Source organism: Trematomus bernacchii, unplaced genomic scaffold (assembly GCF_902827165.1).
Source record: "Trematomus bernacchii unplaced genomic scaffold, fTreBer1.1, whole genome shotgun sequence".
Classification (NCBI taxonomy): Eukaryota; Metazoa; Chordata; class Actinopteri; order Perciformes; family Nototheniidae; genus Trematomus; species Trematomus bernacchii.
In genome coordinates, this window is record NW_022987564.1 from 10,240,165 (window position 1) to 10,267,634 (window position 27,470).

The 27,470-nt window shown below is 40.2% G+C and overlaps 1 protein-coding gene across 1 annotated transcript in view; it reads right to left on the reverse strand.

Moving 5' to 3' along the window:
• LOC117478245 (CUB and sushi domain-containing protein 3-like) overlaps window positions 1-27,470 on the reverse strand; it is a 336,058-nt gene that overhangs the window by 182,769 nt on the left and 125,819 nt on the right. The window contains exon 4 of the mRNA XM_034125216.1: window positions 15,214-15,411. Coding sequence (XP_033981107.1) covers window positions 15,214-15,411 — 198 coding nt within the window. The remainder of the gene's footprint in view (window positions 1-15,213; window positions 15,412-27,470) is intronic.

A 27,470-nucleotide genomic window follows, 5' to 3' on the forward strand; every position in this document is an offset into this window, starting at 1 on the left:
TCCAAAAGTCTCTTCCTCTCACATAATAAACTTTTCCCCTTCCTACGCTTCCTCTGTTTCTCTCACAGACATGTCCTGATCATAACCTCCATCCCCACCCGTCTCTCATCTGCTCTCTCTAAATCTCCCTCTTCCTTTCTCACCATCCCTCCCTCCCTCTCAGATTAAACTGTCTATCCTGCTGTCCCCCTTGAAATCCCCTGTTACACACCACCTCAGGCGGTGTGTGTGCATGTGGTTGTGTGTGTATGTGTAAAAGCCAGACAGCTGAGCATTAACCTGCCAAAGTATCGAGAGACAGGGGAAAAAGAGAGCAAAGATGAGAAACAGAGGGGAGGGGGGAGGGGGAGGGGGGGGGATGCTGACAGAGAAAGGGAAGGGAAGAGGCAGTCGGGTCAGCACATCCAAAACTATACATGTTGCTAGGTAGTGGATGTGGTTCTGTTCCCATGGTTACATTTTCTCTATTGTTGAAATCTTCCTTCACATGATAAGAAGTTTACTCTTTACTCATCTCAAGGTAGGGCGCACAGAATAGTGAAGACACTGGAGAAGAGGTGCAGTGCAGATAAAGGTCATTATAAAGAGGCTTTGTCCCACAGAGAGTAAGAAAGAATTTACACATTTTTAAACATAAATTGGATAAATAATGTACTGCATAACATCCATACATGTTAACAAGGTTGACACTTATCCCTGACTTTAAACTTAACTATACATTCCTCACATTTTATATACGTCAAATACCACTAAAGCAACAAGTACTACCAATATACTCCAATTATGATATGTGTGAATATTTGTTTTAATGTAATTATTTGTCTTAAAAAAACTGACTGGCTTTAACAAATATCTCCCTCTGTGACAATATCATTACAGAATGTCTCTGTACATACAGCAGCCTCTTTGTGCTATCATGGCAGCCATGATCATTGTCCTATTGTCCGTATAAAAGACTGCTTCGGTTGTCACAACAGCTGTGTGTGTCTTATATGTAACTAAGCAGCCATAACTAATCTCCAATCTTTAATTCCCTCCAACCAAGAATTAAATAGCTAATCCATGTTTCGAATAAATAAACATACTTGTAAAACACTCTCGCAACAAAGACAGTGTAGACTTTTACTTATATATGGAAATACCTTAACCGAGACTAATTTGGGAGTGCCTGCTAAACAATACAACATTTTCGTCACCAAAAGTGAATTATTTTCTTGCTCAACAGTTCACAAACCACTGGATTAAAATACAACTCCACATTGCAGAGCAGTATACAACAGCAGGATACAGTAGGGGTACCCTGTTGGTGGGGGGATGACGATGTTGTGGGTCAGTTGTCAACAACAGTATTGACAGCAAAAAGTTCACAGGCCTGTTCCAAAGTTTAGGTCAGTTACAATTAAGGTGTTCCTTAGAGGTAGCTAGAGATATGGTAAGGAGAGGCACATGGGATTGCAAAGAGGAGGACCTGCTGCCCTTAAAATCCATGACACAGTTTGCCACACACACACACACACACACACACACACACACACACACACACACACACACACACACACACACACACACACACACACACACACACACACACACACACACACACACACACACACACACACACACACACACACACACACACACACACACACACACACACACACACAAACATTTAGTGGCTAAATGAGCCCCTGCTGACTACAGCACTGACACCATGCTGTGTGTGTAGGTGTTTGTTCGTGTGTACTGCATTGTGTGTGGGTGTGTGGGAAAATAAGCCATCATGGTAAACACATTTTTAAACCAATCAGATTGCAGTTAACAAAAAAAACCCTGACGCAAACCTTCTGCCGGCTGAAAGGAACCCGGTTCCAGACCGCCAGGACCTGTGTGCTGCGAATAAATCAGCTATTGCAAATAAAACAACCATGATAATTCAACTGAATACACATTTCTTAAATGTGACAAGAAAAAACATTTTTCAAATCGCATGAAGTGAACTCACCGTCAACGGTATTATAATCTTTTCAGACATTATAGGAGATAAATATATTCTATTCTGCCATATTTTAATCACGGAAACACATTTCCAAAAAAAGAGATACAAATATACGAATCTGCAAACAAACAAGTGTTATTCAAATAACGACAACACTGGAGGTGCCGTGAAGCAGCTGCCGAGGTGTGATATCTTTGAAGTGCTGATAACTGCTAAGGGCTTTTTATTTGGTAAAGCGCTGCACTCTAAATATAAATCTGCTTTTCTTTGGTCATTGGCTCATTTTGAAATAATTTGTCTGGAGAACTATCCACTCCAATTTCACAAAGCACAGCAAACAGCACCATCACGTGTATGACGTATAATCAAAGCAACATCCTTATTTGACAGATATATTCACTTTTGACAACATTTACACTGTAGTTAGTTAAAAAATACTAAAGCCATATTGCTAAATCATTATCAATCTTCCAACACATTTCAACTGTAACTTAGAGATCTTAACTTTATATGGTAAAGCAGTGACCATCAACTGGCGGCCCGCGGGCCAAATCTGGCACGCCAGACATTCTCATCCAGCACGCCAGACATTCTCATCCGGCACGCGCTGTGGTGCTGGCGGAGTGGTTAGTGCGTTCGTCCCCCACTTTAAAAAAAAAAATGTTTACACCGTCTCGTGAGCAATGTGCAGTACCGGAGTCCAACAGAGAGGCAGCAGCTGCGGGACAGTAGCCTGCGTACTGCGTAGCCTTCCCTGCCCTGAAGAAGAAGTGATCCTTCGTTAGCGTGAAGAGTCTGCTTTAAGCTACAAGGCTCCGGCGACTAGACAGTACATGAGCGTGCTCCACTAGCACCCCCCTCTCCCCTCAAGGAATAATTTTGGCCCTTAGACAAATGTAGTTGGTGATCCCTGTGGTAAAGGATGTTTTATTTCATATTTTGTGTACATTTGTAACTGGTAGAGATTACTATTCCTAAATGGATTATTAATGGTGGACCTCGCATGTTGGCTATACACTTTATTTTATTCATGAGAAGGAAGTGCAAAGCCATACTTAATCATGCTTATTGGAGATGATTTTTCTCTGGTGTGATTATACACAAACCGCTGCATGCAATATCTTACAAACAACTTCCAGACAGAAAAGTGTCTCTGTACTGTCTCTGGACACAGGTTTCTTCCAGATTAAGGTGCATGTTTTTTCTATTTCATCACAGGTGTCCTACAGCTGTACCAGCACCTGGTGGTGTACAGTGAAATAAATAACCATATATCCAATGACCACACAGCCAAAAGGCGAAGCTGTGTACGTTTGCAGCACTGATGCCTACCAGTGCTTGATTCTTGATAAATAAATGAATAGGTTGTATTAATAAATGAAAGTGCCTTAGTGGAATACATTTGGTTCAACAGGCTGCGTTCGAGCTGCAGATCTTTATGGTGTTTGTCAGCTTGTCGTTTCTGCGTAACTTAGTGCGGTTAGCTTAAGTAGCACGAGCCTCTCACATATATTTTTTTCAGTTTTGGCTATACTGTATAGATCAATTCTTGACATAAGTTTGACTTTATTTATTGTAAATATTATGAGAAATTGTACAATTCCTTTCAATCAAACAACTAAGCTAACCAAGTAAGGTTGATTAATAAATAAAATCGCTATTTGATCAATATTAATGAAAAACATACATATTTTCCTGTCAAATGTAGCAAAAAATATGAAAATAGTTTTTCTCTTTTATGTCTCTTTGCTTGGAAAGTTGTCCGTAATGCTGTACCCTTTGACTGAGTATACTGTACACAAAGGAGAAACGGCTGGAGGCAGACTTGAAATAGCCATCTAAATGGCAATGACACCATAAGCTGCAATGCAATGCTATTCTGTTACCCTACTGAGAAGCAGTTTAGACCATTACAGCCACCGCCTTGAGGTCATGGAAGCTACTCTGCATATAAAGAATAATGTAGGGTTTTATTACAAATATAATCATGGATAAACCCGTAAGGTTTAGAGAGGAGGGTTTTCACAAAATAACAGTGTGTGTGAAAGACAGCATATAGAGGAGAGAGATAAAAAAAGAAAGAAAGGGCTCTGAAAACAAGGGGGGGAAATGCAGTCGTAAGAGGCTTTTTGTGAAAATGTTAGCATTGCAGAGTGCTTGTGGATGAGCTGCAGCATCAACCTCATATGTCATTGTTAGCTCAAGTTTAGAGAGCACCCATCATCAGCATCAATGTAATGAGTGGAGAGATACAGTTTGTGCAGAGCAAGGAAAAGGAGAGGACAAGACTGGAAGGAAAAAGAGAGGCGAGAGGAGGAGAGGGGAGGAGAGGAGAGAGGTAGCGAGGATTGAGCATGTCTGCAGAGAAGAGATAAGAGTACTTCAAGTGTCACTACAAGACTGGTACATTGATCTGAGAGAGGGAGAGCCTGAGAGGTGAGGGGAGAGGGAGTTACATTACAGTGGAAAGTGTTTTAATACAATTCCAAATGGTGCACTGTTATTGCCATAAACAACAGAGACATAGTTACAACATAACTCATCAAAAACATTTGTCAATCTGACAAGGGTCCTTATATTTCCATATTTCCTACTTTTTGGGGGTTTATGGAAGTTGTATGTTTGGTCATAGTCAACAGTCATGGCAATAACAAGTAGTAGTAGTAGTAGCATTTAGTTCCCTACAATTCAACAATAATGAGTTCTAAATATCCCATGTCTGCTTGTCAATATTTTAATGGTATAACTTATCAAGGGCAGTTTGTAAAATGTACAACTTCAAAACTAAAAATAAATACCGTGTGGACTTAAAGATTCTGCTCACCCTCACTCCTCTGTATCTCTCCGACCTCCTGCAGATCAACACACCCTCCAGCACTCTTAGGTCTTCTGCTTCCATCCACCTCCCTACACCACCTTTTTATGCTCAACCACATGGGGTCCAGAGCCTTCAGCCGCTCTGCACCCCCCCCCCCCCCCCCCTCTGGAACTTCCTCCCACCGGACATCCAGAATATTGACTTTCTCGCTACTTTCAAATCATGTCTCAAAACATATCTCTTCACACTGGCCGATCTACCCTGATCATTACTGTTCACACATCCTATGTTCTTATTGATTATATTGTCTTGATTTTCTGGTGGTTTTTTGTTCTTGTACGGCGACCTTGAGAGCCTTGAAAGGCGCCTATATAAATAAATTGTTTTATTATTATTATTAAAATGTTTAAATCTAATTGACTTACTGCCCAATGCATAAAAGATGAATACTTTAAACATAATTTAATTTGAGAATGTAAAAAATCATACTTCAATGATGGCATTTGGTATTTAAATTATGAGCAAAAACAGCACAAATATAAGATTAAAATGTGCCAATAAAGTTTGGATTCCTTAGAATATTAAAATATAATACTGACAGGGATTAGCAGTATTGGAAGAATGGATCTACATATATGAGTGTGTGCGTGTCAGCATGAGTGTGTGTGCGCTGGAGAAAGAGAGAGAGAAAGAGAGAGTGCGATGAAAGTGAGAGGCAGCGTATCAAATTATTAAATGTGTCTTTTTTCGCACCATTGGGAACATATGGTCCTGGATTATCTTACTCTCTACCTGGGAGGGTACGGTTCAGTGTGTGTGTGTGTGTGTGTGTGTGTGTGTGTGTGTGTGTGTGTGTGTGTGTGTGTGTGTGTGTGCGTGTGCGTGTGCGTGTGCGTGTGCGTTTGTGTGTGTGCGTGTGCGTGTGCGTGTGTCAGTACATGCGGGTATCTCTCCAGCTGCTTGGATCAGCAGAGCTTTACATCTACAGGGAACTATTAGCAAGATAATAATGAGACAATAGAGAAGCTGGACGAACGGTGTGTGTGTGTGTGTGTGTGTGTGTGTGTGTATAAGGAAAGGGACAGGAGAGTTAAATCACATTTATACTGTGCTTTTTTGTGACATTCTTTAATAAATGTATTATATTGTTTACATTTAGTAAAATAAGGACCAGCGTGATATCACTATTTTGGTTTTGTCCTTGGTTGCATTTGACCAATTATCAAGGTAGGCATTCTTTTGGTGTCCAATTATTTTTATGAAACATGCATCAGAGATCTGAACTTGCACTTCAATGGTATCGGATCAGAGTGAAAAGTTTCTCGGTTTTATATTTGTTTTTGTGTTTACCTAAAACTAAAGAGTGATGGTCATGAAGTTTTGAATGTCCAAAAAGCATTAGTTTCACTATTTGTTCGTCAAAGCAAACCAATTAATACAAATTCAATATTAGAGCAGTATCATGAATATATATATTTAGCTTAATCTATTATAGATCTATAGGCCTGGCGTGTAAACCCAAATTGCTGATCACCACAGAAAGGTGCTACTTAGAGGTGCTGTAACAAAACATATGTGGAATGACAAGATAACAAGCATATCATTAGTTCAAAGTTAGCTTGGTGTGTTTTACATATAAGCAGAATACATCATTTTGCAATGTGCATACAGTATAACTAGATCTGCCTGGAAATAAGTGGCTGGTTTGACCTGAATGAGGAGCAGTTGCTACACAGATTAATATACTTAATTAGTACTTGCGTCAATAGATTATGTAATAAAATGACAAATGCAACTTTGATTAGCTGACCAACAGCAGATCTATTTTGAACATACAGTCACTTTGCCTCTTGTCTTTCCAACTGCAATTATTGATTGCTGACACTTTTTGGATAAATTCATCCTTACTGACCTGTCGAAAATGTCTTGGTTTCAACATTCCTGGTTGATAGTTGAGAAAATGAAATGTGTTTAAGTTTCTAAGAGTCTAACTTCATAGAGAGAGGAGATTTCCGCTGCTGATATAATGTAAATGTGAGAATGTTAAACAGATGCCACATAAACCTACAGACAGTCTGTCAGAGTGTGCAACATGTTCAAATCAATATGACAGCTAAGCTTGATGCTCCAAGTGTGTGTGTGTGTGTGTGTGTGTGTGTGTGTGTGTGTGTGTGTGTGTGTGTGTGTGTGTGTGTGTGTGTGTGTGTGTGTGTGTGTGTGTGGTTGGAGCAAACTACTTTTGTAAACACTGTAATCTGTCAAAGCCCAGCAGAACTAGTTCATAATACGTGGCGCGCGCACACACACACACACACACACACACACACACACACACACACACACACACACACACACACACACACACACACACACACACACACACACACACACACACACACACACACACACACACACACACACACACACACACACACACACACACACACACACACACACACACACACACACACACAAATTGGCATTGCTACTCCTACTCTCTTTGTGTGGGTATCTGATGCATGAAATAACATTACATAGACTAAAACTGAGAAATAAAGCAGAGAGAGAAAGGAAAATGCTAAAATGCTTTCACTATTGTTGTTTTGAGTGTTTTTGGGAACATAATCTCTCAATCCAAAGTCTCAACACAAGGTCCAACTTGCTTGTGGTTTCAAAGCTTTTAATACATCTCTAAGCCTTCCCTTAGCACTTCTGTTTTTGAACAAAGCAATACAGCGTAGCGTGAGTATTAGACACCTAAGCAAAGTGACTTTTAGTTAGAGCCAGGGACAATCTGTCATGGTTCTTTTGAAATTGTTATTATTTTTGCTTCACTGATTTCCTTTGTAAAAGAGGAGCTCAGGATTTCCCTTAGCACCATATCCATTGCTACCTGACAAATTAAATAAAAACTGAATGAGTGAGAAATAATTAAAAGATGCTACACTGTCTCAAAGGTATCATTACCGTAATTTTCGGACTATAAGCCGCGACTTTTTTCCCATTTTTCGACCCTGCGGCTTAACGGTGCGGCTAATCTATGGAATTTTACAGCTCCGACGACTTGCTCTGAAAACACGGAGGAGCAAAACAACAAACGAGTGAAACAAAGCGTATATTAAAGCCCGGGAAATATACCCGTTTTGACGCTGTTTCAGGAGCGCCTCTAACATTGTTTTGAAGGCCTGTTGCTAGCGGGGGATGCTAGCGGGGGATGCTAGCGGGGGATCCTCGGGCTAGCCCTGTAGACACCGGGCCGAGAGAGCGCAAGGGACCGGGACAGGAGCTCCGCGGGATAACGACCAGGTTTGACTGACCCTGCCAGTCCTATCTTATAACACAAAGAAGACGTAACCTCTCCTAAGTTTGAAAGTTGAAAAGTTTGTGTGTCTGAAACGCTATGTGATACAGTACAGTTTACACAGCACAGTACATGTTCTGTAGCTACTATTGCACTAAATGGTAACACTTGAATACGTTATGCAAATATGCAACTTGTTTGTTGAAATGTTAATAAATGGGAGCTTCCTCAAACAGCCATCTCTTTCCCGACAATCCCCTCTGTGCACGAACCCTTAGATATGGTAATTAAACATTAAAACACCTGCGGCTTATAGTCCAGTGCGGCTTATATATGTACACATCATTCAATTTAGCTGCTGCGGCTTATATTCAGGTGCGCTTTATAGTGCGAACATTACGGTACTACTGTGACCCTGTCATCATTTAGTGAGCGACAAATCTAGTCAGCCTTGGGCACAACACATACTCACAAGGTCACAAACACAGACGGTCATGAACACTGTCGGAAGCTGTCACTCAAAATCTCTGTCACACACACACACACACACACACACATAGAGGTGAAGTGAATTGTAAAGGTCGTAAAAAGTTTATGTGGAAGTTAAACAACCAACTTTTGGAGGGATTAAAGTACAGACTGCTCGATCGTTATTGAAAAAAGAGCATGCATAGTGTAAATATTTAGCTTATTCAATATTGCCTGCTTTACACAAGGTTGAGTCTTCCTTTCTTTCTGATTTAAAATGGCAGGACCAAGTGATGCAGTGTTTTTAAAGCACCCATTGCTGGAGCTTTCCACATTGTTCAGGATTTCCAAAGCTGTGAGTCATGTTACTGCACACTTTATCAAATAATGTTGAAAACATCCATACAGTAAAACCAGATATTTAAAACACATGTGTTTAAATGTGGTACTGAAATATCACATATATAAATGTATGATAACGTTTAAAAATGAAAGGCTATTGCTTAGTAATTAATGTGTCTTTAACTGGAATAACTGTTCTGTTTTCACCTCTGAGGTCCTTCAGGCCTGATATTCAGTTGATATCAGTAAATATCTTTAGGTTGTACAATGGTATACTAGTTATTATCTACAGTCTAAATGGATGCAGATATGTTGAGCCTTTTTGCTTTGAAATAGATGTTTCATTCGTCTTTTCTGTAACAACAGCCTGATCCTTAGAGCCAAACTGAGATGTCTCCCTAGTGCTCCTGAATGCTGGTCTGAGGCCTGGGTAGGTACTTCATAGCTAAGTAGAAACCCCCTACCATATCCACATCATAAACCAAAAATAAATGGTTCTCTATAGCATAATGATAGCCAGAAATGTGAAATAATAATGTAGAATACTTAATTAGATAAAATGACTATGCCTCTGGGAAAAGTAATTACATAAAAAAGGCCACCTTCTCAGTTATGTACATTTCAAAGTGCTACAAAGTTCTACAGGTCATGCTGTAAGTGAAAAGCAAGAAAGATGTTCCTCATACAGTATATTTGGGGTTATGTGACCTAAATATATGTAAATGTTATGTATTATAAACTGTTCTATAGCTAGTGTTGTGTCTGAGGTTAGACAGGTCATGATTGCCTCTCTTGTATCTATTTTGTATTGCTGTATTTATTGAAGTTATTAGCCAGGCAAGACTATGCTCCCTGCTGCCCACAGCTGACCTCCCTAGCTCTACTCCTGTAAATATTAGTGTTTTTTCTCTACATAACAATGTAGGATTTATAGGGAAAGAATAGTGTGTGTCTCCTCAGGATTCTTAGCACCATGCTCTTGAGTCTTCTTCTCTCTCTCTGTCATGGCTTTTATGCTAAAACTTGGAGCAAGTTCTTGATACTCATCCCCAGTTAAGATTGTCAAGCAATTATTCATGTGATGCTCTTCTTCTTCCATGTTCTTACAGGCTTTTGACATTACAGTTTTCCTTTGGTAAGCAATGAATAGCATTCATTTATTATGTTTATTTATTTCTCACTGTCAGCCTTCCTTAAGTGTGTCTTTGTATATCAGACATATATTTATCTACTAACTCAGAGTTCCCCAGTTATCCAGATCCGTTACTACTAGTGTGTTTGATGCTGAATGTGAAGTTAATTAGCGTTGCTTCATTTATGCAAATATAGAGGGATTTGGACATTTCTGGACAGTTTCTTTTTCAGATCAAACTTCCAATGCAGCACAAGTACACATTAGCAGGGGTGCACATAACTGGTATGCAGGTACGCATGCGCGGCAACAATCTGAAATGCGTACCGTCACTTGTGTCACAAAGCGCATTTGCGTACCGACGTACTTGTGAAGCTTTTCCAGAAGGCGGTTAGATCACCGGACGACAGAGTCGGTCTCCGTGTGCACAGACAGGGCTGCTGTTAACGTCGGTCTGTACAGCAGCCCTGCGCTAAAACAGCTGATCACAACGTTCACACGCTCCGCGGTCACGGAGCGCTGTACTCCACTACCCCCCCCTCCCGTTGACAATCGCCAGAAGTTGGAGTACCAAACACTGACTCCAGGTACTCATCTGAGTACCTCACTGAGAAAGTTGTGTGCACCCCTGCACATTAGCCTGTAGCTAGATGTGTGGCAGAAGACACTCAAGACTTGCTAGAATTTCCGGTAGTTATCTTATTTTTCACTGAAGTTGAACCATCTGCATTGTTGCCTCTACTACCTTTCCATTGACCTGAACTCTATACTTACGTGCCATCTCTAGTATTAGCATTCTTTATTCTGAACAAACCAATATGATAATGTAAGGGCACAGGCTGGAGCTCAATTCTGCCACATAGTGCCTTTGTTTGGGACATAGTATAGTATATATAGTGTTATTTTTGCTCACTAGAGGAAGGACATGTTGACTGATCAGACTGCAGAAGAATTAGTGCTTTGAGCCCAATAAATAAAGTGCACACCCTTGTTTGAACACACAACCCAAGCAGAAATAGCCTCATTCTGGTTATGCTGACCACACACAACGACACACACTCACAAACAAACCATTTCATTTCCTTTTCACAGCCAGTTTAATTTTGTGTTTTGTGATAGCGCATTATTACTTTTTCAATTCCAACATAAAGCTCTCCTTCCAGCTTTTTCCTTTTTGACTGTTGTTCCTTTTATGTCACCCATATTTTCTCTTTACATTTCTGCTATTATGACCTAAAGATATTGTACAGTAATCCATATGTGTTTATAGTTGACTCAGTTAGTTACTTATTGCACGTGTATGTACACAAACATGCACAAGAACCAACTCTGAAATTCAGCTGTTCAGCTCATTGTCATTCATCTTAAATATATGCACACTATTTCAATTTCTGCTCCGTCTCAGTTTATCTCCGTCTTGCTCCCTTTCTCTCAGGCCAACTCCCCCCCACACTTGGGCACACATACATATTCACCCCATGAATATTCATAAGCATATTCTCTATCTGTGAGATCATGATGAAATGTTCTCAAGGCCCACTATGCTCATGTGTATTTGTATATTTGTGTGAATATAGATGACTTGAGTGCCAACGGGTATTTCTCACTTGTAAATAATTCTGCAACAACTTGGTAGAAGCACACAAACTGACACGCACAGAAATCCAAGTGCACTCAAAAGAGGTCCAAAAAGAAAATATATCTAAAAGTATGTTTTTTTTCAATTTTGTTTAGGTCATGGTTCTCATGGTGTCATGGTAATACAGTGCAGTTACAGTGCAGGCGTGTTGAAATAGCAACCCTCCTATACTAGCCTAATAAAAGGTATTTATAAAATAGATGTTGCCCTTTTTTCAGTAACACATGTAAAGTCAACTGAAGATTATTGGTATACTTTAAATCCCATATAGCTAAACGGACTGTGGGCCCACATACAACATGAAATCAATTCCAGGTTGTCTGCATACAGTACGAAAAGAACAGCCTTCACCTCTCCTACAAATGATAGTCTTAAATAGACCCAATCCATAAGGGCAACAATGATGGTGGAAAAGAATAACCTGTCCTTTGGGTTCGTAAATATATCAGAATATATCGACATAGTTTAAGAGAAGAGAGAAAATACTTTTGCCAAAAAGTGTTCCACTCATATTTGCAATCATAAGGGGGCTTGCATGGCATTAGCGATGGTAGTGTTTTTGAATAACTGTTTGAATGTTTTTTTAAATTTGAAATGTGATCCAATCCAATATGGAAAATAACTATTTCCAACACACTAAACATATGAAGTTAACAGTAAAAGCCTTACCTGTTCAACATAATGTGATTATGTTATTAGACCAGGTCAAATGAATGTGATTTTGTTGTACAGTCTAAACCAGCCTAGTATGGTATAGTATGTGCTTGTAGTTTGTTCCTGCATTCAGGCCTATAGTGGTTCAAAATGAAATGCAGGGAGTTATGAAACCATTACATTCATATTTAAAACTAAGAGTTATTTAAATTCCCAAAGCTCACAGGACTGAGTATTCGTGGAATATAAATCAAAACATTTGGCTTGCACAAATAAGGGGCTGTGAGCTGGACCAAGATATTCTTGATATGAATGTGCAATAAACACAATATGCTCCTCTAGTCTCTATCCGACCAAAAGGCAATCAATCAATTGCTTTTACTTATAGTATGCTTTGGTCATAGAGATAAGTGATGAATGTTGAAATGGAGCTGAAATTAGCAACGTTTTTCCATTTTGAGTGAGTATGGTATTCACTTCAAGTGTATTTACATGATATGTCAAGGACAGTGTAGATAAGAGTACTCATGTATGTAGATAGGTGCTTAGGTTCACAATTATGTAAGAAAAAAGGGACAAGATTGCGCATGCAGAAAGAGAGGGAGAGAGGGGAAGAAAGAGAGAGAGGAGAGAGAGAAAAAACACATTTGATTGCATGGCTGAATAATTGATAGAAAGCTATTACGGCTGGTATGAATGCCTCTAGGTGTCACACACACACAACCACACACACACACAAAGAAGAACCACACAAGTGTACAACTATGTGTGTATGTGTTTGTGTTAAGTATTTGATTTGCATGATGTGTGTTTGTGACTAGTGGTTAGCGTGTGTGTTGCTGAGTTGGTGTGAACATATTAGCAGCTTAGCTCCTCTTAGTCTCACTGTCAGAGTGACAGAGTCATTGCTAATCCTGCCATGACAAGTTGCCATTTCCCCCTCTTCCCCCTCTACTCCCTCCTCCCAATGTGTCTTCCCTAGACCCGAATTACAGTTCCCTGCACAGTGAGTTATGCTGTATCAAGGCGACCTTGACGATGCCTTGTACACTGGATTGTAGCACTTTGTTTTGCAGTTCTAGTTAGATGTTTACTACATTTGTGTTTGTAAAATGTACTGGACTTGTAATTGTAGACATATGTTCAAGTCAACATCTAATGAGTACCTGGATTCTGTTCTGTTTATTTGATCAAAAAGGCTCCTGCAGTTGTCAATACCATCATGTTCACTGTCATAGCACATGAACCATCATGTTCACTGTCATAGCACATGCATATTGGAGATCATGTTTCCAGTGTGTCTCCTTTTGTTGACAGTCAGCTCAAATCATTGCAGCAGTTTCAGTGCTTTTTCTTTCTTTCTACTGGTTGATGGTTGATCTCCACACTAAGAAGTTCACATACCATGAACTGATATTCTTCCAAGTTCAATACAGTGAATTGAACTCCCTCTCTCCTATTGGGGATCCCCTCTGAGAAGTGGCCTCTCATGTGTGTCACGGTTAGGAGTTCTTTTGGATGAGTGACTGTATTGCTTATCAGATCTACAACCAAAGTGCACTCAGGTGGAGTGGCACAGTTCAATATCTGAGTCATCAAATGCTGGATGAAAGGTGATATTTTCTGCCTCAGATTGAAAGCAGGCCTACATGTTCTCCCAAAGCAAACTAAAGGTATACTTGTATCTATGGTATATGCTCTTGTTCATTGTGTTTTTTTGTCAACATTTGCATGTAGGTGATGGTAATTTAGATTAACAGCAACAAAGCAGCCTGGGCCAAATAAAGTAAAATAGGTGTAACATAAGGTTATTTGTTCCCCTAGCATTTTCTAACGCTTCAAGAGTGCAGTCAGTATAAGGGTATTGTACATGGTGCATGTGGCATTAAGGCTGTGAAACTAGTGTCAACTCTGTCATGGCACCTCAAACTCCAAACCAATCAACTCCATTGCCATGTGGGTTTGTAATGGATGTTTTAACATTTTTAAAGCACCTCCCGGTTTCATGTGAATAAACACAACCGTCTTAGGCTGACATTGAATCAATTGTGATCTATAACAATCAACTAGTTAGGCAGTAAAATACGTATGACCATTACTTACTTGCTACTCACTCATCTAGAGAAAATCAGACACTCTTACATTGAAATCATATTTTCATTTAACTTGCATTGCAGATGGATTTATCGCTATATTACACAACATTCATCCAGTCAGACAACCAGTGTCTGGACCGATCAACTATAATGGACTTTTACACTACATGCCAACCTTTACAGAAACATACAGATGTGTGTGATTAAAAATATATATGCAAATGTATAATGTGTAATAAATATATACAAAGTTTACATTAAGACTATGACAAGTTAATCTATTAATACTAATTAACATAGTGTCACAACATACAGTGTGCACACAGATCATTTACTGTACACCTACCCAGAAATGTAAAAATAGAGAATATCATACTCACACAGATCTTTGATTATAAAGTAGACATGACGAGGAACACAAACACGCACACTATCCGCACACACACAACAGACAAGGATCCCTGGATTGCCTGCCTGGCTCACTTTCAAACACACTCACACAGATGCATGCAACGTGTGTCTGTCTCTCACAGACACACATATACAGTAAATGTTCATTATATGAAGGGTTTTCTTCCAAAACCATATATATTCTAAATCATAATTAATATAATATTGTCAAGTGTTCTTTCAAAAATAACCAGCATCTAGCAGCCGATTCTGATGTATGTTTGTGACTATTGTTTTCATTTAATGATATTTAACTTGAGAGGAAAACTCTTCATATATAGAGTCATGCACGTACACAGAGGTTTAGTGGTCCATACCTCGACAGATCGGAGCAGGGAAGTCCCACACGGCGGTGTTCCCAGCATTGGTGATACAGGTGAGCGTGGCATGGCCGTCTAACACGTAGCCAGGCACACAGCTGTACTGAACACTGTCGCCCACAGCAAAACGCCCGGCACCACTCAGCAGCGCTTTGGGCGGGACCCCCGGGTTTCCACAGGATGTACTGTGGAGTTCTGCAGAGGAAGAGAGAACATGAGAAAGAGATTTGCGTTAAAATCAAATCGACCATCACTCAACCACAGCTCAATGATGCATCCAATCCAAAGGCTGCTCTGGAGCAAACAGTCCACACAGTACTTCCACCATTAAAAACACAGTTTCCCAGACACCCGCATTGTGATGACGCGGTTTAAAAACCTGCCTAGGCCTACAGTATAGCTCTTTATAAGACATTGCCTTGCACAACAGCTGTACAATGAAATGTAACTGCACTATCAGTCAAAATGAACTAAAGCCAGTCCCAGAGAAATGGAGAAACACAATATGATATAGTTCCATAGTTAATCCCATCATTCCCTAAAGAGACATTTACAGTTCTGTGCCCAAGACATATGCAGTGAGCAAATAAACATCTGCACATGCAAACACACACAAAAGCACAAACAAACACACACACAGAAGGGAGGGAGACCGAGAGGGAGAAGGAGAGAGGGGGTATTACATGCCATAAACCAGGAAGTAGATGGGAGAACAGGGACCAACTATGGTCTTATTGTTTGAACTTGATTGATACAACTATGAAACTGTTCAGACAGATAGGGGGTTAGGGAGGGGAGAGACAGATTGGGTAAGGGTTAGCTAGAGGCAAGAGCGGAGAGAGACAGGAAGAGGGGGAGTTGGACAGAAAAAACAAGAGACAGGGGGAGGCAGAGGACGCCCATCATGATAGATAGAACTATAAAACTTCTCAGACAGAAGGAGGGAGAGAGGGAGGAAAGGAAAAAGTTAAAAGGAGAAAAAAGATGAATTCATAGTGGTCGTGAGAAAGATTATGGTCCCAAATGAGAGGGGGCGATAGCTGCTCTTTTTCTTAAAATGTCACAAGAAAATCTGAAAATCTTAACTCCTCAAACATATGCACTATCATTTAAAAATGAGTCCAGCTGCTAGGGAATCTTTTCCATGCCCAAACGGCAAGAAATTGTAATTATTATTCACAAAGTGGGATAGGAAGATTTGATGTCAGCAAATGAAACGATTGAGTGATTCTTAGTTGGCTATTTGATTCATTTATACAATGACTTTATTGCCATGCCTTTTCAATTACACCCTATTCCCTCGCTCCACCCTCCCAATCTCCATACCTCCTCTGCAGCCACAGTGCTGGGGATTACTCTGAGGATTATGTGCACATTTCACATTTTGTCATTGGTCACACACAAACAGTCCTTTTAGTTTATTTTAAATGAAACTCGCTACCTTTTTATTATTAGCTTCCATCTGAAATGTGATGGGGTCCACTAGACCAAAGCTTGTGGATCATTTAAAAATAGCTATAACTAGGACAAAAATAACAACAGGAATAACTTTGCCTCTAAATAAGTATCCTTTGCAGGAAACAAAAAAACACCCAAGCATGCCCTCAAGGGCTGTAATTAGTTGATATATGAAGTTTCTGTTTAAGGCTTTTTTAAGGGGGTTATTCAATCCCAGTGCTTACAGAGCATGGACAACATAAACGGGAGAGGAAAATCGGTTTGCTCAAGACCCTGATGGACCTCCCTGCGACTGCCATCCTGCTTATCTCCACACAGCCACACAGTTACAGAGAAAAGCACACTGACAAGACACATTTGGACACTAGCACACATACACACACATACATACTCAGGGTCATCCATCACTGTGGCGACCCCCTGTGCTGTATTGTGATTGGATGTCATGTGTGCCTAGTGTTGCGACCTGTTGGCCTATTGATTTTGCCAGTTAGTGTGGCCCACTCAGTGTCAGGATGTTTGGTGGTGGGTGTCGTGGAAACACATTTACTCTCGGAACACACTCACCCAGAGAAACACATATGTGCACAATCAGTGCCGGTCTGTTGGTGGTCCAGGGTATTATCCCATGCACACGCACACAGTACACACACACACACAGTACACACACACACACAGTACACACACAGTACACACACAGTACACACACACACACACACACACACACACACACACACACACACACACACACACACACACCACACACACACACACACACACACACACACACACACACACACACACACACAGAGACAAAGGCATGTATGCAGAGCAGACACAAGCATACAGCAGCTATTTTCAACCACACGCACGCACGCACGCACGCACGCACACACACACACACACACACACACACACACACACACACACACACACACACACACACACACACACACACACACACACACACACACACACACACACACACACACACACACACACACACACACACACACACACACACACACACACACACCACACACACACACACACACACACACACACACACACACACACACACACACACACACACACACACACACACACACACACACAAAAGGAAGAATCCTGCTATGCTTTCAGAGTTTTTAGTGAGACAGATGACACCACAGACTGGAGGGTTGTGAGGGGGAGTAAAGGACAGAGGAGACATAAGGAGAGACACTGAGAGGAAGAAAGAACAAGGAAAGAGAGGCAGAGACTGAGAAGGATGATTCAATAAGTTTGAGGGTTTTACGCTTCTGTCAGCAGTAACTTCTGTAAAAGATGAACCAAGTTTGTTTCCGGAACATAAAATATGCTGAGACGCATAATACATAAAGCATAGAATCTGTTACAAGAAAACATGTACATGGATTTCCATTAACTATATCTGAAAACATATTTTCAAGAATTCTGTTGAAGACATTTACTGTAAATGATGCAAGGTTTATAAGGACGGCAACAGATCAGACGGATGGGTTCTGAGGTCTTTAACAAACAGATGTGTTCTGGGTAATATAATCTATAGAGGTTACAACTTCTGATTCTGTTTCCTGTCAGTTTTATTTGTTCAACACACAAAACCTTTGAACTCTTTTTATAGAGCTATGAAGAAATGGTGCCATAAAAAATATTTCCAAAGTTATTATTCACAATGACAATTGTGCACCCAAAACCTTTTTTTACACGTGTAACCCTTTTTGGTGTTACTTACTGTTTTTAGTAATCTTAAAGTTGCATATTTAATTATTAATTAGTATTAATATAAATCTCTGTGGAAGATTTTCTTTTATGTCCATAGGGTTCATTTTGGAGAGAGGATTATGCAGAATTAGACACACGGATATGTTTCATTTTAGCCCTCGCGTGTTGCTAAATGTCTTTTTATGAATATACATTAAGGTTTTTCAGCCTGACATTGGCATTTCAACACAGCTTGGAAAAATATGATTGACAGTTTCCTATTAAGAGTGTTGGATTACCATTACCGACTGAATTAAAAGCTTCTGGAGTTGCTGAAGTCAAATGTCACGTGTAATTGAATGTGATTTGGAGAGGGAAAACTTATTTTTAGAATATTTTTTCTTTGGTACCAGCACAAGCAATATGGAAGGAAGGGCAAGTACCATCCCCAACACAGTAAGATATATTGTCAATGGCAAGTCTAATTATTTTAATTGTTAGCAGGTTTAGCCATCAAGTTGGGAATTTCTCGATATACACATTTGATTTGATTAGACAGTCAAAACAAATATTAAGCTGTAGCACCTACCAGGCAGTAAACAATCATTCATTTCACTAATCCATTCGCTATTAATGTTATTTACTTTTATATTTGTATTATTAGTATAGGCATGCTAGAATCAGTGTTAAACAAAGCAAATGGGAGTGCTCTTTGGAAAAAAGTCAGTAAAGTTAAGCTGAGGTTGAATTGCAGATATAGTGGAGCTTGGAGAAAGCCATATTTCAGCCTCTATTGCATAACAAGAACACACCCTTACATTTGTAATATTGACAGTGGAAATGCTATTCCTCAAACTATCCATCCAGTGTTAGAAAGTTGCTGCAGAGCTGTCAGGCCACCGTCATTCATACTAGCATTCAGGCAATTTCCTCAAAATCTAACTATGACAGCTCAACAATCACTGTTGGGATAATATTGAAATATTATACACACTTGTGTGAGTTTTAATATGGAAAGATGAATGTCAAGATGAGATATCCACAATTTGAAAACTGTGACATCCTTTTCTGCAGAAGCTTTAACAGCATAACATAGAAAAAGCTACTGAAAAGCCCACTATTGGGTATCATGCTGAGCAAAAAGAAAGACAAAGGGATCTAAGGAAGGAAGGAATGCAGGATACTATTTCACATTCTATTTTAAAGCAACAATAAATAAGTGGGTTTAACAACTGCATGCCTAATAAATGCTTAAAGAGAGTGATAAAGAAAAAGGGGCCAACTAAAAAGGAGTGCATAAGTAGTCACTGCACTGCTTGATAAGAGAAGTTAGGGGTGGACACTACACCACTACACAGCAAGAGACACGGTGAAATACGCAATAATGCAACGATACAACAGCCCCCACAGTTCCTCCAACCATCACTATCCACCGTCCAATAAGAGGAACAGCGGGGGATAAGACCATAGTCCTATTTCAGACAAATTCCCTCCAGGTCTTGAGTCTACTTCCTGTGGCGAAGCAAAGAAGAAACTCCATCAACATAACTAGTCATTTAACACCTCTTTTTGTATTTATGTCCTGGTATAAAGACTTTAAAGTTATTATAACTAGAGCAATGCAACATAGGAACAACAAGGTCTGACCTCTACAGATTAAGCTAAAGGAGAATGGTCTTTAGGTAAGAAGCACGACATTTCCTCATTCTCAATATAAAAGGATATCTCGATCAAGAGCATGACGTGAAGAAGATACTTCAGGCCAGGGACTGCCAAATAAATAATAGATGTTATATTGTTCTTCAAAATAAACTGTAAGAGGTATGTGTCCGATAACTGTGGTCCTTAAGTACAGTATTACTCTTCAAAATAATGAAAAGTACCTTACAAGAGTATGTCTCTGCAGTATTTGTATAGAGATAATGGCCATATCCCACCTCTGTGAATTACAGAAGGGAAAGCATTCAGGGTAGTTGGCTTTAGACTTTACACATTTCTGCAGCAATCATCCACTTCATTTGTGATTACATGATCACATAACTCTGCCAGTTCGAAAATGTTTCACAACAACTCTGCATTTTGGTTAAACCGACAACTGGATGGCACAATGTGTCCGCTTTAATTACATTACATCCAAAATAATATTGGTTGTCTAATTGGTTCCTAAGGGACTGAGCCAGAGCCACAGTTGCTCTCAGTGTTGACAGAAAGCATAGCAAAATCTGAACCACAACTGAGCAATTCCTAAAAAAAGTAGGGTTTTTTAGGTTGTTGTTTTTCCTTATGAATGTATTGTGTAGGGCAGTGGTTTTCAAAGTGTGTGGCGCGCCTCCCCGGGGGGGGAGCCAGAGAGCTTCAGGGGAGGCGCAGCGTGAGAAAAAAATAACAAGAAACAGTGAAATCTAGCTAGTTAACTTCAGCTAACTTTATGCGAGTGGCAACATGGATCGATTTTTTGTGAAGTTACCTAAAGTGAGAGAGGAGACGGCGTCTGGCAGAAAACGGAGGAAGTATGACCACGATTATTTGAAGCTAGGATTTTCATGGATCGGTCCTGGCAGGGGCGGACTGGCCATCTGTGTGTTCTGGGGAATCACAGAACGGCCGGTCGTCAGCGGGCCGTTGACGGCCGGCTCGGTTCGCTGACGGCCGGCACCGCTCTCTCTCTCTCTAGGTTCTTCATGGTTGGCTTTACCATGATAATTAAGGACTGGGGGGCGCAACTGCTCTCAGTCCTGGTTTTAGGTCAGAGTGTCCTTCTCCTAGATGGGTTGCCTTCCATGGCTATGAGCCCCATCTGCCCCTGCTATTTGCCCATAGCTGGGACAGTGGTTGGCAGGCGCCAGGGCGTGTCCACACACCGGTGGGCCTGTCCACACACCGGTGGGCCTGCACGCCTTGCCTCTGGGGCCCACTGTTGCTCCGAGATCCCCTACAGTTTAGCCTGGGACCTCACGGTACCCAGTTACCATGTGTGGCCACGAGGAGGCACTGCAGAAGTCTTGGGGGTGGAGCGGCTTTGTACCAGCAGGATGAGACTTACACACTCGGCTCCTCTTTTCACCCTCCGCGAGGAGGGCTAGCCGGCGGCAGTAGCTGAAAGCAGAGTAGCAAGCAGAAGCAGCATGCAGCATGCACTAACTACAAGCACTACTACCACAGATCTACTGCACTACGCATCACACAGCTGGCACCGCCCTTTATTTTAATTGTAATAATACTTAGGCTACTTTGATCAAAAGCAAGTACCGGTCAAGGCTGCAGCCAGAGGCTGATCTGCGTTTATTCCTGTCTACATTGCATCCCCGCATCATCCGCCTGTGCGCATCAAAGAAGCAGACTCATTGTTCCCACTAGTAGGGGTGAGTGTAATAAGGAGGCAAAGGCACAAAAGACAAAAACTTTCAACAATCAACAAACCTTCAGCTCAATCTTTTTGATGCATTTATGAGAGCTAACGTTGCTCACCTATAGCTAACCCTTTATGTTGCCAAACCTTTACCTATACTCCTCATCTATAGCTGTGAAGTCAAACATTACAATTCAAATATGTCATCCAGTATCAACAATTTGTGGGGTTAGGTTTTTTTTGGACAGGAATAAACTTCACTAATGAACCACATAAACTCATGCATGCACTCATATGCACACACGCTCACTTGCACCTCCCACAAGAAAACTATTTTGATTGGAAGCTGCCCGGTGATGGTGTAATTATAAGTAATTATGAAAACATTAAAGAGGAAAAGAGGACTAACTGGAAGCAGAAGGTGTGTGTGTGTGTGTGTGTGTGCGTGCGTGTGCGTGTGTGCGTGTGCGTGTGCGTGTGCGTGTGCGTGTGTGTTTGGGAAAAACATCAGAAAACTCTGGCTATTTCCAGTACAGTATGAAAGGCAATTTATGTGGTTGATATTTGCTCAATCTTGTTCCCTAAACAAGTGCTGGTTAGGCCTAAAATTGATCGTTTATTCTACCACTTATGATACTGGTCAGCTCAAAGTAGGGCTGTGCAATTAATCGTATTTTAATCTCGATTACGATTTTGGCTTGCAACGATTACGAAAACAACGTAATCGAAATAAAACGATTATTATTTTTTTTTTTTTTATTGTGTTTTCAGTTGAATTATACTTAAAGTTCAGGGTAATCAACTGTTAAAAACATACTGTCGAAATTATTTTTTCAATAAATGGATGTTTTCAAAGTAAATGGATAATCGTTTTTAATAATCGTGATATCAATTATTGACCAAAAATAATGGTGATTATGATTTTTGCCATAATCGAGCAGCCCTAGCTCAAAGTCAAACGTACATCATTTTAATGGCCACTGTGCATGAAAAATGATTTAATCAAAAATAACTAACAAGGATGCACTTTCAAATAAATGCAGTGAAGTGAATAGCATGGTCCTCATTTGAAATGTAAAGCATAAACTTTCAAATGATAGAATTACACAATTAGAGACAGCCGGGTGGGGATGCAATTTAATGAGCCTGGTTGAAATAAGCTAATGATAAGGACAAAAACAATAACCCTGTCAAACACAATTACCTCTTGTATATGGATGCAGTATTCATTTAAGAATAGTAGTAAAAAAAAAAGATGCACTTAGGCTTATTTTCTTCCATCCTAGCTAGTTCCCTGTATATAATTGAATGAGCAAATAATGATGGCAGTCTGAAAGAAACATGGGGATGCCAATTATAAGCCCTTTACCTCCACTTCAACAGTTAGTGTGCATGCTGTAGTCATTGTGTGTGTGCATGTGCCATTTTGTGCATATCATTGCAGGTGTCTATAGTGTGTGTGTTGTGTGTGTATGTGTGTATTTTTGTCATGTGGGTATAGCTCCTTGATGCGTTGATCAATGTTTCTCTGAGGCCTGGTTCAATAAACCATTAGATTTCCCCCTAAAGACATCCTGCCAACAGAACTTCATTAGACACACACACATACAAAAAAACACGAGGAAAATATCACACAAACCCTCTTCACACACTAATGGTCTTGTGCTTACAGGCTGCAGCCATCAGGATTTAATAAGGTCATGGGTTATTTTGTTTGCTTGTGCCTTTTTTTAGTATAATCTACAGCAGTACACAATCTGCTGTCGTCTGATCGGCTGACTGTCTTTCTGGACATCAAAACAAATCAGCTCCGTTGAACTTGATTAGACAAAATGGTACATGGCCACCTGTTCACGTATAATGCAAAAACAGACAGCTTTTTATTACACTGACCTACTGTAGATGGCCATATGAAATAAATGTTTTATGACTTTGTGCAATAACATTACTGGGAAACACAGCTGGTTGTATCATCTATGTTTAAGCAGTGTATGTATGTACTTATGTGTGTATGTTGAACAGTGTATGTTATACAGACTGATGATCATATCCACAGTATCACACACAGGGTTCCTGCAGGTTTCGCCAACTGAAATTTAAGACTTTTTAAGACCTTTTTAAGACCACTTTGAATAGAATTTAAGACCTATTTCACGGCAAGAAAGTATGAAGGAAAATTGCTATGAAAGAAGAAATATGTCCCATAATTACTTACAAAGTAAATGTATTCATGTTCAACATAAGAACAATGACTGAACATAACAGCATAACAGTACAGAACTGTGTTAGCGTGTTAGATAAAAAGTGTGTGTGTGTGTGTGTGGGCTGTGCAATTAATCGTATTTTAATCGCAATTACGAAACAACATAATCGATTATTTTGCTTTGCTAGGTTGTGACAGTGCACTACAACATATTTGATCTAATTAATTTTAGTCTAATTTATTTTTATTTATCATATTTATATATGTTTAGTAGCTTGTGGAAGTGCGCTCCAAAATATGTGTTGATCTTGTTTATTGGTATTTATTATTTTTGATATTATTTATTTAAATGTATCATTTATTTAATTTATTTTTTCAGTTGAATTATACGTTCAGGGTAATCAACAGTTAAAAAGATACTGTCCAAATTATTATTTGTTTTAAAGTTCAATAAGTGGATGTTTTCAAAGTCAATTAATAATTGTATTTAATAATCGTGATATCAAGTGTGTGTGTGTGTGTGTGTGTGTGTGTGTGTGTGTGTGTGTGTGTGTGTGTGTGTGTGTGTGTGTGTGTGTGTGTGTGTGTGTGTGTGTGTGTGTGTGTGTGTGTGTGTGTGTGTGTGAGAGAGAGAGTGACAAGAGCTATATTCAGAGCTCTGCTGCCTTGGCTACAATCTTTCATCGTTGCTGTTGTATGATTGGTGTTTAACTATGGTATTTAGCGTCTACAGTACCTCCGCTTTTAGGGTTGACGTAGACCCAAACGTCGCCCGGAGGTCCCCCGGTGTTGTTGCGGGAGCTGCTGCACTAGCTAACGCTGCACTAGCTAACGCTACATTAGCCAAACAAACGCTAATTTATTTTGCAAAAGGTGCAGCGGGCTTCAAACACGTTCCTCTCCCCTGGTTTCAACCAAGCACTAAATTCGATGTTTTAAAAACCAATAACGGTTGAACTTACACTTCCCCATATTTATTCGAAGATACATGAGTTTCTGACTGCCGCTAGCTGAAGCTTGGTTGCTAGGTTACTAGCTGGGTGTTCTCCGATAAGGGGTCGGGAGAAACAAAGTTAGTGTATACTGGTTCCATGTTGATTTATTTCAATACAAATTGTTGAGGGGAACTGAAAGGCTCTTACCGTACTGGTTACTTTGCAGCCCGGACATTTCCCCCAAAACACATTTAGACGCTATCGCAACACAGAAGTACCTTTCAAATCCGATCATTTTTAAGACCTTCTAAATCATATTTAAGACCTTTCTTATTTTTTTTGTCATATTTAAGACCTTTTTAAGGCCTTAAATTCAGATTATCAAATTTAAGACTTTTTAAGACCCCGCGGGAACCCTGCACACAGCAGATTACATCTCTAGAAATTTTCATTTAAAGGGGACCTATCATGCAAAATGCACTTTTGTACGTCTTTTAAACATGAATATGTGTCCCCGGTGTTCCAGGGAACTCACCAAGTGTCAGAAAACACAACCCTCTCTATTTTCCTCCATACCCAAATCTCTAAAAAAGGGGCTGCAACGGATCTGATAAAAACTGATCCAGATTTGAACACTGTCCTGACGTCAGGACGGTGGCGCTACGGCTATTGGGCCAACTCCACCAATCAGGAGGAGACAGCCACGGCCATTGCCGTTCGAAAGCGCTGGAGACGCTGTAGTACATATGCTGTTATGCTATGGTGCTGTTCTCACATAATCTGCCCTTGCAAAAACAGAGCTAAAAAATGTCAAATTGAGCAAAATGAGGCATGGCTAAAATGCATGATCTGTTTGGTATTTTGAAAAAAAAAAAAGTATAAATATGCCTTATATAGGTATGGTCCTACACTATATTATTCAAATATAGCATGATAGGTCCACTTTAAGTAAACCGTACATTGTGTTTCTTCAGAAAGGTCTGTATACCATTCAACTCTGATGTAACATAAGTCTAATATCAAGGGGCTGCACTATTTTAAGTCAGGTCCTGATTTTCTTTTCGCTGTCTCTAACTGGCCCTTCTCTTCTCTGTCTCCCGCACACATCTCTCCTCACGCCTCTTCTCTTATCTCTTCTCACAGCCACCCCTCTCCTCAGTATTAATTAAAACTATATGTGTGTGTGTGTGTGTGTGTGTGTGTGTGTGTGTGTGTGTGTGTGTGTGTGTGTGTGTACTTCAGGCATCAGTATTAATTAAAGGTGTGAATGCTAATTGGTCCGATCAATAATGGGTCGTTAGGCCTCAGGGGCAGACAGCCAATGGGAAATCGTTATGTGTCTGACATCACTGTCACTCTACTAAAGCTCCACTGCACTATGACACATGCACACACACACACGCACACACACAAACACACAAGTGTGTACTTACACCCACAATACTGTCATTTTGAAAGATGGGTTCACCTCAAAGGTTTTGAGAGAGACAGAGAGAGTTTAGAAGCAGAAGAGGTTAGCGAGAAACAACTTGGCACGACTAACTGTATGTTCCTAAAACTTAATCGATATCCATTAAGGGAAGCTAGAGAAGGAAATAGAGAGAGACAGAAAAAGAGAGAGAGAAAGAAGAGAGAGAGAGAGAGAGAGAGAGAGAGAGAGAGAGAGAGAGAGAGAGAGAGAGAGAGAGAGAGAGAGAGAGAGAGAGAGAGAGAGAGAGAGAGAGGGAAACTTTTTCTAATCTGATGCCATAGTTGTCATTGAGCAGAACTGAGTAAATGAGTGGGTCCTCTCAGGCCTTTTTGTGCTGATCAATACCAGAGCACTCTCTTTCCCCCCAACACATACTTTATTTGCAAAACTTCTCTTTTGTCTTTCAATCTATCGTCTAGCTTTTGTCAAAGGCTTTTAATCATTAGCCATGGAAGAAGACAAGAGAAGAGAACATTTGAGAAGATGAAGAGAAGATGGTAGCACAGAAAGAGTCTTGAAGAACTGGTGATTTTCTTGATGGGATAAAGTCAGAGCTGGGACATGGTTTGCTCAATTTGCCATTTCAAATCCAGCCAAACACTGAAGCCTCACCATCATGCCACAACTAACCTCTAGTGCCACCCTGCTACCAATAACAATTGCTTTTGTGTTGAACTGGGCTCTTCAAATAAACTCAAAGCTGAAAATCCACTCAACTACTTCTTCACAACTTCACTTTATCTTTGTTTATTTGACAACACCACAGTGGCATTGGAAAGACAAACACATTTACAGATGGAAATCAGCTTCCCTCTAACTTTGCACTCAAGATGTTTCACCAAGGAACTTCCTTTGTAGATGTGCTGTCTTTATTTCCAATCTGTATAATCCCTAAGCATTAACTCAAGAGTAAAAGTGTGTAACTCTACTTCTGTTAGTGATGTTAATCATCCCACCTGACAGTTAGCATTATGGGTGTAATGTCTCCAAGGGTCACAAGTAGGGCTTTTACTGTTGTCACTTTCCTATACCTCAAATCCCCTCTGACAGACCTTTCACTTGTCCTTAAGCAAACTGACAGCGTGGAGGGCTATGCAAGGTTAATGATGTTAA